General features: G+C 38.9%; 1 protein-coding gene across 1 annotated transcript in view; it reads right to left on the bottom strand.

Annotated features, from left to right (window-relative positions):
* The window catches only part of LOC105562534 (UPF0676 protein C1494.01), a 32,964-nt gene that overhangs the window by 7,918 nt on the left and 8,769 nt on the right, over positions 1-16,277 (bottom strand). The window contains exon 2 of the mRNA XM_012013449.1: positions 3,837-3,952. Within this exon, the coding sequence (XP_011868839.1) occupies positions 3,837-3,952 (116 nt within the window). The remainder of the gene's footprint in view (positions 1-3,836; positions 3,953-16,277) is intronic.

Below are 16,277 nucleotides of genomic sequence, written 5' to 3'. Positions count from 1 at the left end.
CGTGTGTTTCCAGCTTTAAGGGAAATTCGACCAATGAGACCCGAGAATGTAAGCAGACATTTGGAAACTTTTGAAGCTGAAAGTTCCGATCGGTTTGAATTCCTGAATCTTAAGTTTTACTGCTTCAGCTTTTTCGTGCATTTCCAGCTTTACGTGCATTCCGTGGTTATTACCGATGGCGTAATATATCTCACGCGGCCGTTACGTAATGCCAGAAAAAATCGCGGCGGAGGAAAAAACCCGGTGCGATTATCGCTCCTAATTCCGTCGCGGAATAATCGTTCGCCGTTGCACGTCCGTGCGCGCGCGTTTATCCGCGAGCAATTTTAATAACTGGAAACGAGGGCCGATACAAAGCGGAACAAAGTGCACGTCGCCGGCGTATCGGCTGTCCTCACCGCTTCGCGATTTGCGACTCGACCCGCTCGAGACCCACGGCGATCCGATAAAAATGATCGAGGACGATTCTTTCTTTACTCGCCAATTCATCGCCGGATTTGGCCGGGCAGACAGCCGACTGTTGATCTCGTAAAAATCTTTGCGTGTATCTAGAAAGAGTATATCCCAGTGAGAAATGATTCGTCGATCGACGTCGATCTATGAACCATTTCTCGCTGGGATAAGTCCCAGTCCACAATAGAGATTTAAACCCTAAGCCTTAAGAAACTGACTAATCACAGTCGCGTATTCTATACTCATACTTGACCGTGATTGGCCAATTTCTTTAAGCTTAGAGCTTAAATCATCTATTGTAGACTGGGACTAACCCCTGGTCCACAATCTTGCTTTAAGGCTGGTCTACAATACATGGAGTAAGCTGGAGTAAGCTGGAGTAAGGAGTAGGAGTAAGGAAATAAAATGGATTTATTTTCTTACTCCTACTCCTTACTCCAGCTTACTCCAGCTTACTCCATGTATTGTAGACCAGCCTTTAAGTAAGCTGTGAGCCTTAAGCCGTAAGAAATTAACCAATTACAGACATTTATTCCCCTCACTCTCACCTGTGATTGGTTAATTTCTTACGGCTTAAGGCTTACAGCTTACTTAAAGCAAGATTATGAACCAGGGGTAAAGGAGAGTCGAGGAAGAGAAGGAGCGATTTCCGGGCTGTTAATTTTGATAATCTACCGATTGATAACGCGGGCTTACAAAAAATCAAGCCCGCATTGAACAAAGAGCACGCGTCTGTGAAATTTAATGACTCGCGCGCCAGGCTCATCCGGTATATTTATCTTAAGCGATAAGCGATTATTCGCGTTTTAATGAACCTCCCGGCCACCGCTCGTTTACAACCGTTTCGAGAACTGAATCGAAAGATCTTCGCTCGGGCGATACGTTTTACAAAGGACATCCTTGAGGAATCGTCTTATCTTCCTGCGCGATGATGTATTAGCGGCACGTCCGCACGTTTTTTTTTGCGGCGCGGTATGCGTTTCCTCGCGCGTGCATGCACGCGCGAATAATATTCCCGCATCGACTCAGCGGCCGTTACTCATCGACGTATACATTCGCGATTGCGAGCCCGTAAGTCCCGGGGCGGATTATCGCGCGAAACTGCAACGCACCGCCGCGGTATCACCCGCAGTTAAGTTTCCGATAGCGGGCATGAACGACAGCAAGGCCGACGCGCAACAAGTACAGTGTTTATCGTGAGCCCTTGAAAACGCAACCGCTCCTTGGTCGCTGCTCCAGATATCGAATTCCGAGATAAATGCCCGATAACGGAAAGGAAAAACAATCGTTGATTTATGTAAATTATGACACGCATCTGTAAAAGAGCCACCGCTTTTAAACGAAGATTTATTAATCGCTGTTGTTCGCTCGAGAAAAAAATACTATCTCACTGACGCAGGTAGATTTCTAGGTGTCGCGACAAAAATTTATCGCTATTTTGTGTATCTGTTAACAAATTTTTTGTAGCCTGCAAAATTTATAGCAGCAACATTCTAGTAATACCTTCTGGAAAGTTTAGGTTTCACGGCTAAATATTAATCATTTATGTTAATTTCTCTGCCAATGCAAAAAATTTATTGCGAAAAATATTACCTCGTTTGAACTTGGACCTCCCTACACTCTAGGCGGGTGTCTCGTCAATTCGATCACCGAGGCATATAAGAGGCATTGACAGAGAAATGAACAAATGTGGCCAGCTGCGGTCGAATAAAATTTGTAATTTTAGTATCATACTGGCAATTTGAAGAAACCAATCTTTGATTAATCATTTACATTGGATAAAAATGAATTTCGGTAGCTAGAACAATCTTTGTAAAGGCCTGCGTCCGCGATGCTAGAACTTGGTCCAAGTTCTAGAAATGTGTAGCCAATCAACTTGCAGCTACTCCATAAAAGCTGCAAGTTGATTGGATACACATTTCTCGGAACCGACCAGGTTCTACCGTGGACGCAGGCCTTAGGATCTATCCAGACAAACTTGCACAGCGCATAAACGTATGCATAAGAAATCTGATTGGGGTCATAAATGCACGCACAAGGAAAGAGATCAATCAATTTCTTTGTGCATGTGCTCATACACCTGTGCAACTTTGTCTGGAGAGTTTATGTACCACAATCAAGCATTACAATGGATGGGCGTCACAGAAAGAGTTTCTTCGTAACATTCGTTGTTCAGATAGCAATTCTGTTTCTGTCATTTAAATTGATTAAATACAAAACATATGCGATTTCGTAGTATTGGCTATTCGTTTATATGTCTCAGCTATTTGATGACCAATCGGAGTAAAATTCACTAAACTTGAGATTGGTAAACTTTATTCTGATTGGTCAAATTTCAATCTAATCTCAATCCGTAGTTTGATACGGGCTTTATTGCCGCCAAGTATACACAGTTGGAAAATTTGTGTTTTCTTGTTAATAAAAATGCCGGTTAAAATTTTTGTGTTAAATGTTTAACACATTCATGTGTTAATTTAACATATTGCTCTTGTGTTAATTGACCTCAAATGTAGAATTATTTAAATAACTGAAAAGAAATGTTAAAACAACACGATATGTGCTTATTTTTTAATCTTACACAATACATATGTTTTATATTATTAGTAACAAGATTTATCTGTTAAAATTTATAGAATAAAATGTTGATTTTACACAAAATTACTTCAAATTATGTTGAGATTTGCATTTATTTCCTGTTAAAATATTAACAGAGTATTAGTGTGATAATTTAACATATTCATATAATGTTAAATTAACACAAAAATTTGTGTGGACCGTTTGGGACATGTGATATCTGTTAAATTTAACACAAATTTTTCAATTGTGTAGAAAATTGTTGCAAAATCATTTGTTCTAGCGTTAGCCGATTATGAACGACAGCCTTATGTAACGCGAATTACCATCGGCAAAAATAGTATTGCGTATAGATAATAATTTAGTGCGTAAAGCTTATTTTCGATTATGCTTTACGGTTGACTTATTACTGCTAATTGTTTATTCCTGTGAATTATAATTAAGATTTAAAGTAGAATGCATTTCTGCTCTAGCAAATTTTCAGCGAAGTCTCCGGCTCTAAAAAAAATCTCCCTTAACGTTTTCTCGGATACAAAATGACTCGCTAGAAATAATTATTGTCCTTTTCAGATAAGAATTTTGAATTTGACACCTCAGTATTGCAAAGGCGCCGCGAATTACTCGGCTCGTTTCAGTTGGCGCTTGAAATTATTCGGTCACGACGGTACGTTGCGACAGCGCGTGATACCACATTTGCGAGCGACGGAAATCTGCAAGACCGACAACACCGGCGCCAGATCAATCAAAGGAAGCCTCGCGATCGCTAATCATTTTGCAAACGCGTCTCTCCCCCTTCTCGCCCGTTGTACCTTGCATTCCGGAATGCCGTGGTTGACGAGCAAGGCCAATCCTTTCTCGGACAGCGCCCTTAGCAGTTTCGAGGCCACCTGCTTCACGACTCCCTTCTGAGGGCATCTCTCCGTGCCTGAAATAAACATAGAAGAGAACGCTTTGAGTACATAGCAGTAAGATTGCGCGAAGGGAAATTTACTTATACCATACTCATCGTCCGATCAATAAGCATAGTTCCTGCAGTTGTCTTTTTCCCATATCTTTCTTGGTTTTTATTTAAAAAGACCAAAAAATATACATTCATCGTTTACTTGCTAGAATGATTCCTTATTCGTGTTTCGAAATTTCTCATTGCGTGACTCCAGTCGTTAAACGCGAATTTTAGTGGAAGCGAGTATCAAAAGATGCAGAATAATATTGTATATCAGGCACACGCAATATTCGACTTAATGTATTGTATATAATATTACAGAGAAAAGTCTCTTATTATGAGATAGGCTTTTAATACGAGATAGCAGGTTTTCAACATCCAAATTCAATTACAAATCTTCTTTTGCAACGATTGCACGATCTAACAACGAATTTACCATAAAAATTTCATTCCAAGCAATTAATTTTACGATAAAACCAATAAATGGCGTCTATTAATTTAGCAGGAACCCCGTTATCTCATATTAGGAGCGTATCTCGTGACCGGGGATTTTCCTCTATGTATAAAGAATATACAAGTGTATACAGTTTAATATCACGGTATATAAATGTTGAAAAGGCTCAGGTTTCGCGGAAGATTACGCCGAACGCTGATTGCGGATTAAGGAAACGTTGGGGTACTCAGTGTTAAGTTTCTCGACTCTGGGTCTATAAGCGATACGCGAAACCGATGCCAGCAGCAGCGATGATCGATTAAGTCTTTCGCTCAACGAGCGTTCATTGACATTGAGACCGATATTGTGATAGTGAGGTAAAGAAAACAAAACCGGCGGACAGGTTCATCTTTCCGGTGCACTTACACACGGTCGTTATTATGGGCTTGTTTTCTGTTCCTGCACTGGTGAACTAGTGCAATAAATTGGAGTAAGACAAGTATATTTTTTCTCATTCTAGCTTACTGCACTAGTTCACCAGTGCAGGAACAGAAAACAAGCCCGATATCTTACGGTTGCAATCACGTCATATTCGTGATTTCTTTTTTTTTTATTTAACCAAAACAATAGAATAATATTAAAAAGTACAAAAGGATGTCTCGCTACCATTTGACCACGCAAACGGCACGCGTGTCTAACACGGAAAAAACAATGTAGCTGCTGTAGCTGAAACTTAGCAAAATAGGGACAGCTAATATTTTTAGTTGTGATAGCTCAATATTTTGCTACGACAGCAAACCGTTTGCTGTCGCACCTAATACAATAGGCACAGTAGCAAAATATTGAGCTATCACAACTAAAATATTAGCTGTCCCTATTTTGCTAAGTTTTAGCTACAGCAGCTACATTGTTTTTTCCGTGAACAAACATCTTTAAGACGTCTTGGAATCGTCTTTTAGATATGCATGTCTACACACGGAGAGGATTTTCTCTTAAAATTTATCCTGAAAATCATGTGATCGTAGAACAACGTGGCAGAATTCCGTGACAGTTTTTTGAAATTTTACCATACATTTTATTAGTAAATTGTAAATAAGTATAATTTTCAGCGAGATGTATGATAAACTTTCAAAAACTCTCATAAAATTCTTCAAAATGCCACGTTGTCCTACGATCACGTGATTTTCAGGATGAATTTTAAGAGAAAAATCTCTCCGTGCAATAAGAGACGGCTTAAAGACGTCTTTAAAGATGTCTTTTAGACACGCGTGCTGCATGGGCAGTTACGGATACTCTAAAAAAAATCGGTTCTCCCATTCGAGATCGCAAAGTGAACGATATCGTTTCCACATTCGGTGATCACGAAGCGAAGTAGAGCAAACGCAGTGAAATGTTAACGAAACAATGAAATGTAAAATAATTGAAATTAAAAAGTATGAATAACGTCACGTTTACTCACGAGCCAATTTGCTACTATGCGTCAGCATAGACGTCGCAAACGGCGACGTTTAACGGCGCTCATTGTCATCGTGACTTTGCGTCGTCGATTCAGGCAGTGAAAAATCAAAAACGGTTAGCAGCGAGCCTTGGAAGCCGGCGCGAGGTCACGATTCTCGAGAAAGCCATCGTCCCCGAGCCTCGTGTCGTAACGAGATCCGTCCATGAGCGATGAGAGGAGAAACAAACCGCAGATATACGCTCCGCGTACGCATCGCGCTGGCGATTATTACATTTGCCCGGCTAACGTTCACTCGATTAACTCTTGTTCTCGGTTATGTATTTGGCGATTAAGTTTTATTCTCGGTTATGCGTTTGATGTTAAAAGTTATCCTCGCATCGAGGACAAACTCGGCAACGCGATCTACGACAATCTGCGTTAAGTGTCCACTTTTATCGATCGATTAATTTGGAAAATTTGGACTTTCCATTTTTTATACAAACATTAATATCGATGAAACGCACGGCATTTTGCATAACTTCCTTCTACGTGACCGTACGAAATGGGCTGCGTTCGGAAACATCACCCGAGCGCCCCAGTGGATTGTTGTATCCTTGTTGCTCAGCGAATCTCTAGTGGAAAACATTTCTATAAATAACTACAAAAATTGCCTTGAAATAGAAATTTGCAGAAAGTTTTATATCTTCGTTGAAACATTTATTCTTTTGTAAAAATATCTACGAAATAGTATCACAAATTGCAATGCTCTCAAATCAAGAAATTATTGCAAGTAGCATTTCAGGAAAATGTACAATTTTGTAAAAATTAGTACGTAACTTTACTAGTTTTACAAATTTGAGAAACAACAAAATCTTAAAGAATTAAAACATCTGCTTACTTGTAGAATATTACAAAAATTAACAAAAGTGTTCCAATTCTAGCATTTTCATGTTGATTATTAAAGCACTTTTTTAAATTTACGTAGAATTTCGTAGATTCTGGCAGTTATATTTTATAGTTTTGGTGGTATATTTTATTTTTTTGTAGAATTTTGTAGCATTATTTCCGGCAGGGATGTTAAATAAGGATAAAATGATACACGGGGACACTCGAGTGATGTTTCCAAACGCAGCCATGGTAACATGCGATATTCACGAAAGAAACAATGTTACTTTATAGCATACGCCGTATATGTATAGAGGAAAGTCCCCTATTATGAGACAGCGGGGTTTCTACTAAATTAATAGGCATCGTCTGTTGGCTCTATCATGAATTTATTGCCCCTGGAGTGAAGTCTGTTTAGGGGAAAATTGATTGTTAGATCGTGTAATCGTTGCGAAAAAAAGATTTGTGATTGAATTTGGACGTTGAAAACCCGTTAACTCATATTAGAATCCTATCCCATAATAGAGGACCCATACCACACACGCTCGCACTGAAAAAAATTTCTGGTTGAATATGGACGAATCAGATAATTCCTTTAGGATTTACCAGAATTCCTTTAGGATTTACCAGATAATTCCTGTAATCCTACAGAAATTCTGGTAAATCCTAAAGGAATTCTGGTAAATCCTAAAGGAATTATCTGATTCGTCCATATTCAACCAGAAATTTTTTTCAGTGCGGGAAATCCCGAAGGCCGGGACTGCACAGTTTTTCCTCAGAGGATTTCCGGGATGTGTATGGGTACCTTAAGGGTACACAATCGTATCGCGTTCGTATATTTTTCTTAACGACGGTTGTGTCGATCTAACGATTAGTCCCCATACAGCACGCATGTCTAAAAGACATCTTTAAGACATCTTTAAGTCATCTTTTAGACATACATATCATGCATGCTGTATGGGTTAGCTTCATCAGTGATGCCGTATTGTTTTTCAGTTCAGCCGGAATAGCAAGCTGCTTTTGATCTGTACATGTAAGCCATTTAATTTGTATATTACACAAATGTTTCCACGAAACAGGCAGTTTTAAGTGCGGAAGGTGCAAAAGTGCAGAATCACTCCAGCGTTCCCTTAGGGCCAGTTTCACAAACATCGGTTTACTGTTAACTAGGGTTCAGTCAACTCCCTATCTTTTTTCATCTTATTATTTAAGAAGAGACAGCGGATCAATTAGCCTTCGGTTAGCAGTTAACCGACGTTTGTGAAACTGGCCCTTAATAAATTCCCAGCGCGCGTACTCCGCGCAGTTGACGTCAACCGGGTGTAACACTCTTCCTACTGTGTCCGCTATTTTGGCGGCACCGCGACGCAACGATGACGACAAAGTCGGTGGAAGGACCGCTTTCGTTTCGCCGTCCTCGAGACATACGTCGGCCACGGGCGCGGCGCCAAATTCGTCTCGCGCAAAAGACGAGAGTCGCCGCCGACAAAGCCATATTAATACCGCGAAACTATAAGAGAAACGTCGGCCTTTAATAATAGATTCCGGATGGCTAATCCCGATCGAACTGCAACGGCCAGCTGGTGATGTTTAATCTCGAGCGATCTATACGTTACTTTCTGCCACGCTCCGAAAGAAATGTTTCGAAACATCTAATCTCGATGGAATCCATCTCGCCATGTGGAAACGTATATAGTACAATCGCAGTGACAAGAGATGAGCTTATCGAATTTGTTTCCGACCTGATCGAACGATGCAGAGTACGATAAGTTACAGTACTGCTTTGTCTTAAAATGTTTCTCTACTTTAACCTGAATAATAATTTGATATAATTGTGACTTCTCCAAATTTTAAACATCTCGCAACCAAGTACCACTGGGTTTTCCCTTCGTTTCAGCGAATGTATTATTAATAATTGATCATTTCGAAAAGTAAAATGTTACTTCGTGTTTTCCGGGTGGAAAAAATGGAACAAAAATCGCAATTGTTATCTCGGCAATTACGCTGGTTATTTGTAGTATTTAATTTTTTGCAACAGCTATAGTAAAACTGTTGAAGAAATTCTCTCTAACTTTAAAGTACGGATTAGTAGAGGAAAGTCCTCTGTTATGAGATTTTTCAATGTCCAAATTCAATCACAAATCTTTTTTTCGCAACGACCACGCGATCTAACAAACAATTTTCCCCTAAACAGACTTCACTCCAAGGGCAGTAACTTCATGATGGAACCAACGCCTGTCAATTTAACAGAAACTCCGCCATCTCGTATTAGGAGCCTGTCGCGTAATATGGAACTTCCCTCGTAAGATGACTAAAAATATATTTGGAAACGCCTCTTCGAGGGTGGGCCGCTAAGAGCTAGCGAGAATACAATAGAGGATGCAAAGCCGAACGTAAAATATAAATTTAACGAAATGCAAACGGAACTTTCCCACGGCAATCGCGTATTCTTCTGCGCAGCAGATATAAAAAAGATATACACGGAGGTGCAACTAAAGACGGGGAGCCGAGTTTCTAGGGTGTACATATAATCGCAGAGAAAATATTCGTCGGAGTTTCTCCTGGTAGCGACAGACTCCCCGATACTTTCGCCTAGAGTATAACGATCGAGTATACCGTTACCGGACATCGACTCCGTAGGCGCGCGATATGTAGTTTACCGACAAGTGCGACATTACACTCGCAAACATTATCAATTTTATATTACGCCGCCGTTATTACTCGATGGCCGTGTATTTCAGATATTAGTACATTACAAATCGATCTCGCAGAGATTTTGCAAAAATTCAATGTGTTTAACATTAGCACATATCCGTATAACAATTACCTTAAAGAGAGCTTTCTATTTTAGTCCAAAAAAACTTTCTTCTTGTTACATTTGTACTTTTCTTGAAGCTACAATATCTTGGATTACATACAATATCTACACATATGTGTAGAGGTGTGACATTTCGATGTTATCTTTATACGCAAAATATCGCAAAATGCCCTAGGAACGTTTTTAATGCCATTTCTTTACATTTTGGAGTCCCCGACTTCGTTTTAAGACGTTTTTAACACACAAAATAGCGTCCAATATATCCTAAACCAAAGAGATTTATGCCTAAGACTAGTTTTTGTTCACTTTTTTAGACATGTTACTGCTTTTATAGCCTGAAAATGATATCTAATTTCAGTAATTTCCATGCTATTTTAATATGTTATGTTTTATGTCACATTTTTAACATATGTTTAGCCTTGATACATGTAAATTGTCCTATCAAAACACTAAGGCCCGGTTTCGTCAACGTTGTTTAGCTTTAAGCTTAGCTTAATTCGTTCTTTGTCTCTTTCCATCTGTTACTTTAGAATTAAACTAAGTTTAAAGTTAAGCGACGTTGGTGAAACCGGGCCTAAGTCGTCTTATTGAAGCCCTGCCCACCTCTGACCGCGACAAAAACCTTATCAAAATAATGCAAAATCCGGAAAAACAAAACGCAAGAGATGCCAAAAAATACCATCAAAGTAACGCAAAATCTGGAAAAACAAACGCAAAAATGCCAAAAATAACATCAAAATGTCACACCTTTACATATATGATATTTCGAACATTGCCGAAAAATTTAGACACTTCTTCCTCGTGTATTAGGCTTAAAAGCCTGTTTTATCGTTCTGTACCAGGAAGAACTGGTACTTCGAGCATTTGGTTTTTACTTCATCTTCGGTAGGCTGCTAACCTTGCCGAAGGAAACCTCCAATCTGGAGGGCTGTACCCCTAAAAGGATACGTGTGGCAGAATACTCTCGAAGGCTACCACTTTCCTTCGGGAAATTCCGAAAAAACCAGTGGTGTCCGTAGATTTGAACTCGAATCTTTTCGTTCATTTGTTCACTAAGCAACGCACGTTTCTCTGCACCACAAGACGGCACACGATCCTAAAAATCCAAACAACGTTTGTTCGACACGAACACAAAATATTTACTTTCGATATCGTATCTCGATATCTACAACAGATTCATAATCTAAATGTTATCGATAAAACATTGCGACATGGCGTATATTTCTTTATTATCAGAAAACATTGTCGAACGGTCGAAAGAACAATTACATTAATATTCTCACACTTTTCAAAATATGCACAATTAACAGTATAAGTGTGTTTAGATAAAATTATATCCCGATTTAATTGAAGGCATGAGAAAAGCTATCTAGGCTATACTTATTATCGCACATCCAACTACAAATTTGTAGTACAAACAATTACGAAAAATACAGCTGACGTTTAATGTATATAAAAATTAATTTATTCTTTTAAAATCTCCTATCTCTTTCTATCGCTAACACAGAAAACCCACTTAAAATATGTTGGATCTTTCACATACAAATAAAGAGGTTAATATTCGATGGCTGACATTTTCTAATTAATTTATTTGCTCTTCTCTTTTGTCTTCCTATTATATTTCCCTCCTTCTCACCTTCTTACATCGGTGTGAGACTGCGATTAATTACTAGAACAATTTTGTTTTCAATTCACTAACTACGTCTTAATTCTTGGTTGCGTAAATGCGTGATTGTATCCGCGAGAATAAATAAATTCATAAAAGATACACAAAGCTTGCACGGCATCCTCGCGCTTCACGAGTTCTGCGATTTATAAGAAAAGTACAAGAAGTCCGTCTTTCGTGGAAACACGCGTTTCATGCTTTCTGCGTATAAACGCGAGAAACCGCCGGACTTGTCTACGTAGACAGAAGGAAAAACAGTTTCGATACAGCGGTATAAAGGCGATACGAGGAAAGATCTCGACAATGTCCAATTTATGATGCACTTAGAATGCTGATGCGAATGCGGATTTGCATATAATATTTATGCATGCAAACGAGACTTGATACGATATCCCTCTCTTATTTTGCGGATAAATTTTTCGAAAACCTCCAGCCGTGAAATCCGTAGTCCTCTAAACGAGCGTAGCAAGTGGAGGAGACATTTTCATTTTATTCGCGCCACGTACCTCAACGGTACAAACTTCCGTGAGTTTTCGTTAATATATTTGCAATCCTGTGCACGTGTGCGAAGTTAGTTGCGACATAAGGCGCAACCGTTGTATCTGAATGCATTGTTATCAATTCGACGCCAACGTCCAACTTCCAGCTACGTCATTTCATATCGGAATGTTTTGCAGTTCTTGCATATCTCTCCACTAATTTCACTACGAGATTAATACTTATCGCCCGAGTTCAAGTTTGAAATTAAAAAAAAAGCAGAGAAAAAGTTTTAAAATAGAAAGCGGCGCGTGTGTCAAGTTGTGGCGTGCGTCTGTTTTGTTTTATTATGTATACAAAAATAGAACAAACGGATTCTTGCGTTTGAGACGGATAGATTGATTTCGCTTCATTGACATTCTGAATCACAAAAATAAACTCGCGTTCTCACAGATATCTCGAATCCGTCTCACGTTTAATGTGCGCATATGCAAATTTACGTGACATTCAGACACCAACAAACCGTTGCAATCTTACACGTGGCTTGTAGTTATAATCCCGTCAACTTCCATCACACACACTCCGCTGTCTCGCGTTTCTACTTGCCGCATTGTCCCCGCCGTCTGAAAATTCCGCGACCTGGGCGGCCCCAAAGTGCCTGTCAAAATTTCGCAATCCAACTAGTATATGGTCATTAGCCTTCCGCGCGCATGTACATACCCGTGATGCGTGTAAACTAACGTGCGGACAGATAAGGGAAAGAAGACAAAACCAAGTAGAAATCATACATGAGTCGTTTCATATTAGATTCTTTAAAAGCATTGAGCGAGATAAGTGAAATCAATTAGACAAAAAGAGAACTTGGCGAGTCAAATATCAAATTGTGTCAAGATGTTATAAATTACATGACAAATTATGTGAAATCAGAGCAAACTGCACAGAGATCGTGCGAAATAAACGGAAGAAAAGGAACTTCCGATTCTTATTTCTACATAAATAGTAAATAATGTGAATGTCGAAATTTTGAACGCTTAGTCTTTGTGAGGGTGGCGAGTGTGGCGCAGAGAAATGTGCGCTGCTTAGTGAAGAAATGAACGAAAAGATCCGAGTTCAAATCCACGGACACCGCTGGTTTTTTCGAAATCTCCCGAAAGGAAGTGGCAACCACCGAGAGAATTTTGCCACACTGAAAAAAATTAATGTACTTTTATACATGGAAATTACTTGTTCAAATCCGGAAAATTACCTAATTATAACTGTAATTTTTTTTCCAGATTTCTTAAAGTGAAAATACATATTAATGGTAAAATATAGGTGAAATATAGGTGAAATTACTATTTTTGTGTAAAAACACGTGAATTTTCATGCAAAATTACAGAAAAAAGTCTGCAATTTTCCATGTGGGTAGTAATATTGCATGATTATGCTGGGTCGGAAAAAAACCCAGCATAATCATGTAATTTTACAAATATTTTTTTCAGCGTACTTTGGGGGCCACAATTAGTAATCGAATTATTTGGATCGTCCGTAACTCTACTCTGGGAAAAATTTTGACCGCTTCTTTTTGTAGTTAAGTAACTTAACACTTCGGTTAGTGCCTTTAAGTGAAAATTATCTTTGCGTTACTGAATATCGACAGAATTAATTGAGAGAACTGATTAGTATTACTTAAAAATCTTGGATACAGATAGAATAGCTAATTACGATTTTTAGTTACGCGAGGTAAAATTCGTAAAAGATCAGAGTGACGAACAATATAAATAATTCGATTACTAATTGTGGGCACCAAAATGGGTTGCCGGCTTTTTTTTCCAGAGTACCTTTAGGGGTATCGCCCTCCACACCCACAGAAAAAATTTCCGGATCCAATGCTATTACACGTCAATGTATCATAAAACAGAATCGACATAGCGTCAATCATATTTATTCTAGAGAAAGGAATATTTTAATCTTAAATGAAAAATTCTAGAATAAAATGATAGGATGTATCGTCTTTTGTCGAATATCGCGTTGCCAACTTCGTGCGTTGTAAGATGGAGGGAAAATTTATTCTAAACGCAAGAGTATATAAACTTACATTTATATAAGTTACTCTTGTCTCAATATGGTAAGTCGATCTTTTTTTAATTCGATAGAGGAGAATAAGAATTATCGATTTTATTTTGATATTGTCTTACTTTTATATTAAACGAGATTGTGAGAAATATAAATGCGTCAAGTATATTTTTTGCCTCGGCAACAGAAATCCTTTCTGAGGATGCAGATGGGAAGGTTTCCTTCGGCAAGGTTAGCAGCCTAGTAGATGAAGTAAAACCAAATGCTCAAAGTACCAGAACGTGAACTGAATAAAACAGGCTTTAAGTCTAACTACACGAGGAAGAAGAAGTCTTTGTGAGAGTTGACCCTGTTAATCTCTCTTTTAAAACTATGTACATATATGGTAGATCCAAAACATCTAACCGTCCGTGGTCAGTGGGGGTCTACAACCCCAGGAAAGGTTTAAGGCTAAGTATCTCGAGGTCGTTACTTGAAGAATTGGTCTTGGACCGCTATCTATAGATAGTTCAAGGTCCCCTCTATAAGACCCGACGATAAGTGTAGCCTGCAAAGCGTCATTTTACCTGTGGCGGCCGACCAAGGCGGGGTCATTCTGTCCGAAGTGTTTCGAAACGCACGGTGTTGCACTAATTTGTTTCTTAAATGTTTCTGGAGTACACCATTAAAATCTCGTCAAAAAATATAAAAAATGGAAAGACCTATGAATTTTTAAGTAAGTCCTTTTTTTTTACACTCGCGATTTTTAAATTATGTTTAAGTTGAAATAAAAATTGGACAAACCTTTCGAGCCATAATTTTGTCTGTTGAAAATAGTTTTTATTATGAAGGAAAGTTAGACGGGAGGAGTGTTGAGTATTTCTTCAAAATAGATACGGGCTCTGACGTTTCGATTGTCGATAGGGAGCTTATTGAGAAAGGCAAGGGGAATTTGGGAATAAAGGAATACTATCTGAAATATCCCACCGAGGAAAAGGTTCCCGTTGAAAGTAGAGTTGAAAGTAGTAAAGGTCGATTCAAAATGCTTGAGGAATGCTCAGTAGCCCAGTACGACAAATAGTTTACACATGGCAACCACAAAAAGTTAGGGCCACTTGATCCCATGTGACCAATTTGATATTCTACTGGAGTGACTACAAAGGAGGCTTTTCACTTCTCAAGAAAGAATTAGTTCCGGTCTCAGACTGAGGTGTCTCGCAGAATAACACGAGTGAAACAGCAGGACCATATGGTGGATGGACGAAGGCAAGCCGAGGCGCGTTACGATGTTTTTCTCTCGTAAATCATCATATATTTTCTACGCTCGGCAAATACAATACTTAAATCCAGACCCACCAGACGTGAAGGCGCGCGAGGTACTTCATTGGCTACGACGCCGTGTACATATTTAACTATTTACCATATTAAACTATTTAAGCCGGGCATAAATTCGAGCATGTTAAGCCTACACGAGTCGCACACGCGTGTTCCACTTCGCGCAACGTGTTAGTCAGACTTTTGGCAATAAGCTGCAAACGATAAAGCACGCACGACGATGAAGCCAATTGGGGTCTTCGTAGATATAGTGGGAGGAAGAAGGAGAGACATTTCTCGTCCTGACAATGAATAAACGGTCAGGGCAAAGTTATTCGAGGACAAAGAAAGCCATTTGCTCGCCAAAAATCGAGGTGAAAGTGCAAATATTTTTTACTCGAGTAATAAACGCGAGAACGAAGCTAAAAATGGGAAACTAAGAGACGAATTACGAGCGAAAAAAAGGTGTGCTAAAAATTCCATTAGTGGTTTCTACGGTAGAGAAGTAAACGATGCGTATAAAATAAATGCAAGATATTATAAAAATGAAGTTCCTAGCCAAGATGTAAAATTACGATACTTACACAAAAGGAGACGCACGTTGACGAGACAGAGATATAATAATCCAAATATTCTTCTTAAGCATTTCGATTCCGAAGGGAAAACCTTGATTCCTGAGGGCATTGTGGTGTACAGAGTTGCGGTATTACTGGGCATTTTTGGGGCATTAAAGATAAAATAAAATAAACTAACAATAAGATAATACGATAAGGTAATGCCCACTGGGTATTAGTGGGCATTGGTGTACAAGATTTTGGACAGCGGTTTCCTCCTCGTTTGATTCTATCTCTTGTGACGGACTGCTATCATTAGAACGGTCGACAGAGATCACGTGCGTATAATAATAAACATGTTCGCTAAGGAGCTTCTTTTTTAAATGACTTTTGTCTGTAAGCTCTCTAAGGCCCGGTCTTTCATTTGCTGGTTAACTGTCAACCAGAGATTAGTCGAATCTCCATCTTTTTCTATATTGTTATCTAAGAAGAGACAAGTAATCGCGACTAAAGGATGCTGGAGTGATTCTGCACTTTCGCACCTTTTGCACTTAAAACTGTCTGTTTCGTGGAAAGATTTGTGTAATACACAAATTAAATGGCACGTGTACAGATGATCGAAAGCAGCTTGCTATTCCGGCTAAATTAAAGAACAATATGACATCACTGAAACTAAGTTTGTAAGTCT

This window comes from Vollenhovia emeryi, unplaced genomic scaffold (assembly GCF_000949405.1).
Source record: "Vollenhovia emeryi isolate VEMERY1.0 unplaced genomic scaffold, V.emery_V1.0 DF939186.1, whole genome shotgun sequence".
Classification (NCBI taxonomy): Eukaryota; Metazoa; Arthropoda; class Insecta; order Hymenoptera; family Formicidae; genus Vollenhovia; species Vollenhovia emeryi.
This window is presented reverse-complemented; position numbering and strand designations above follow the sequence as displayed.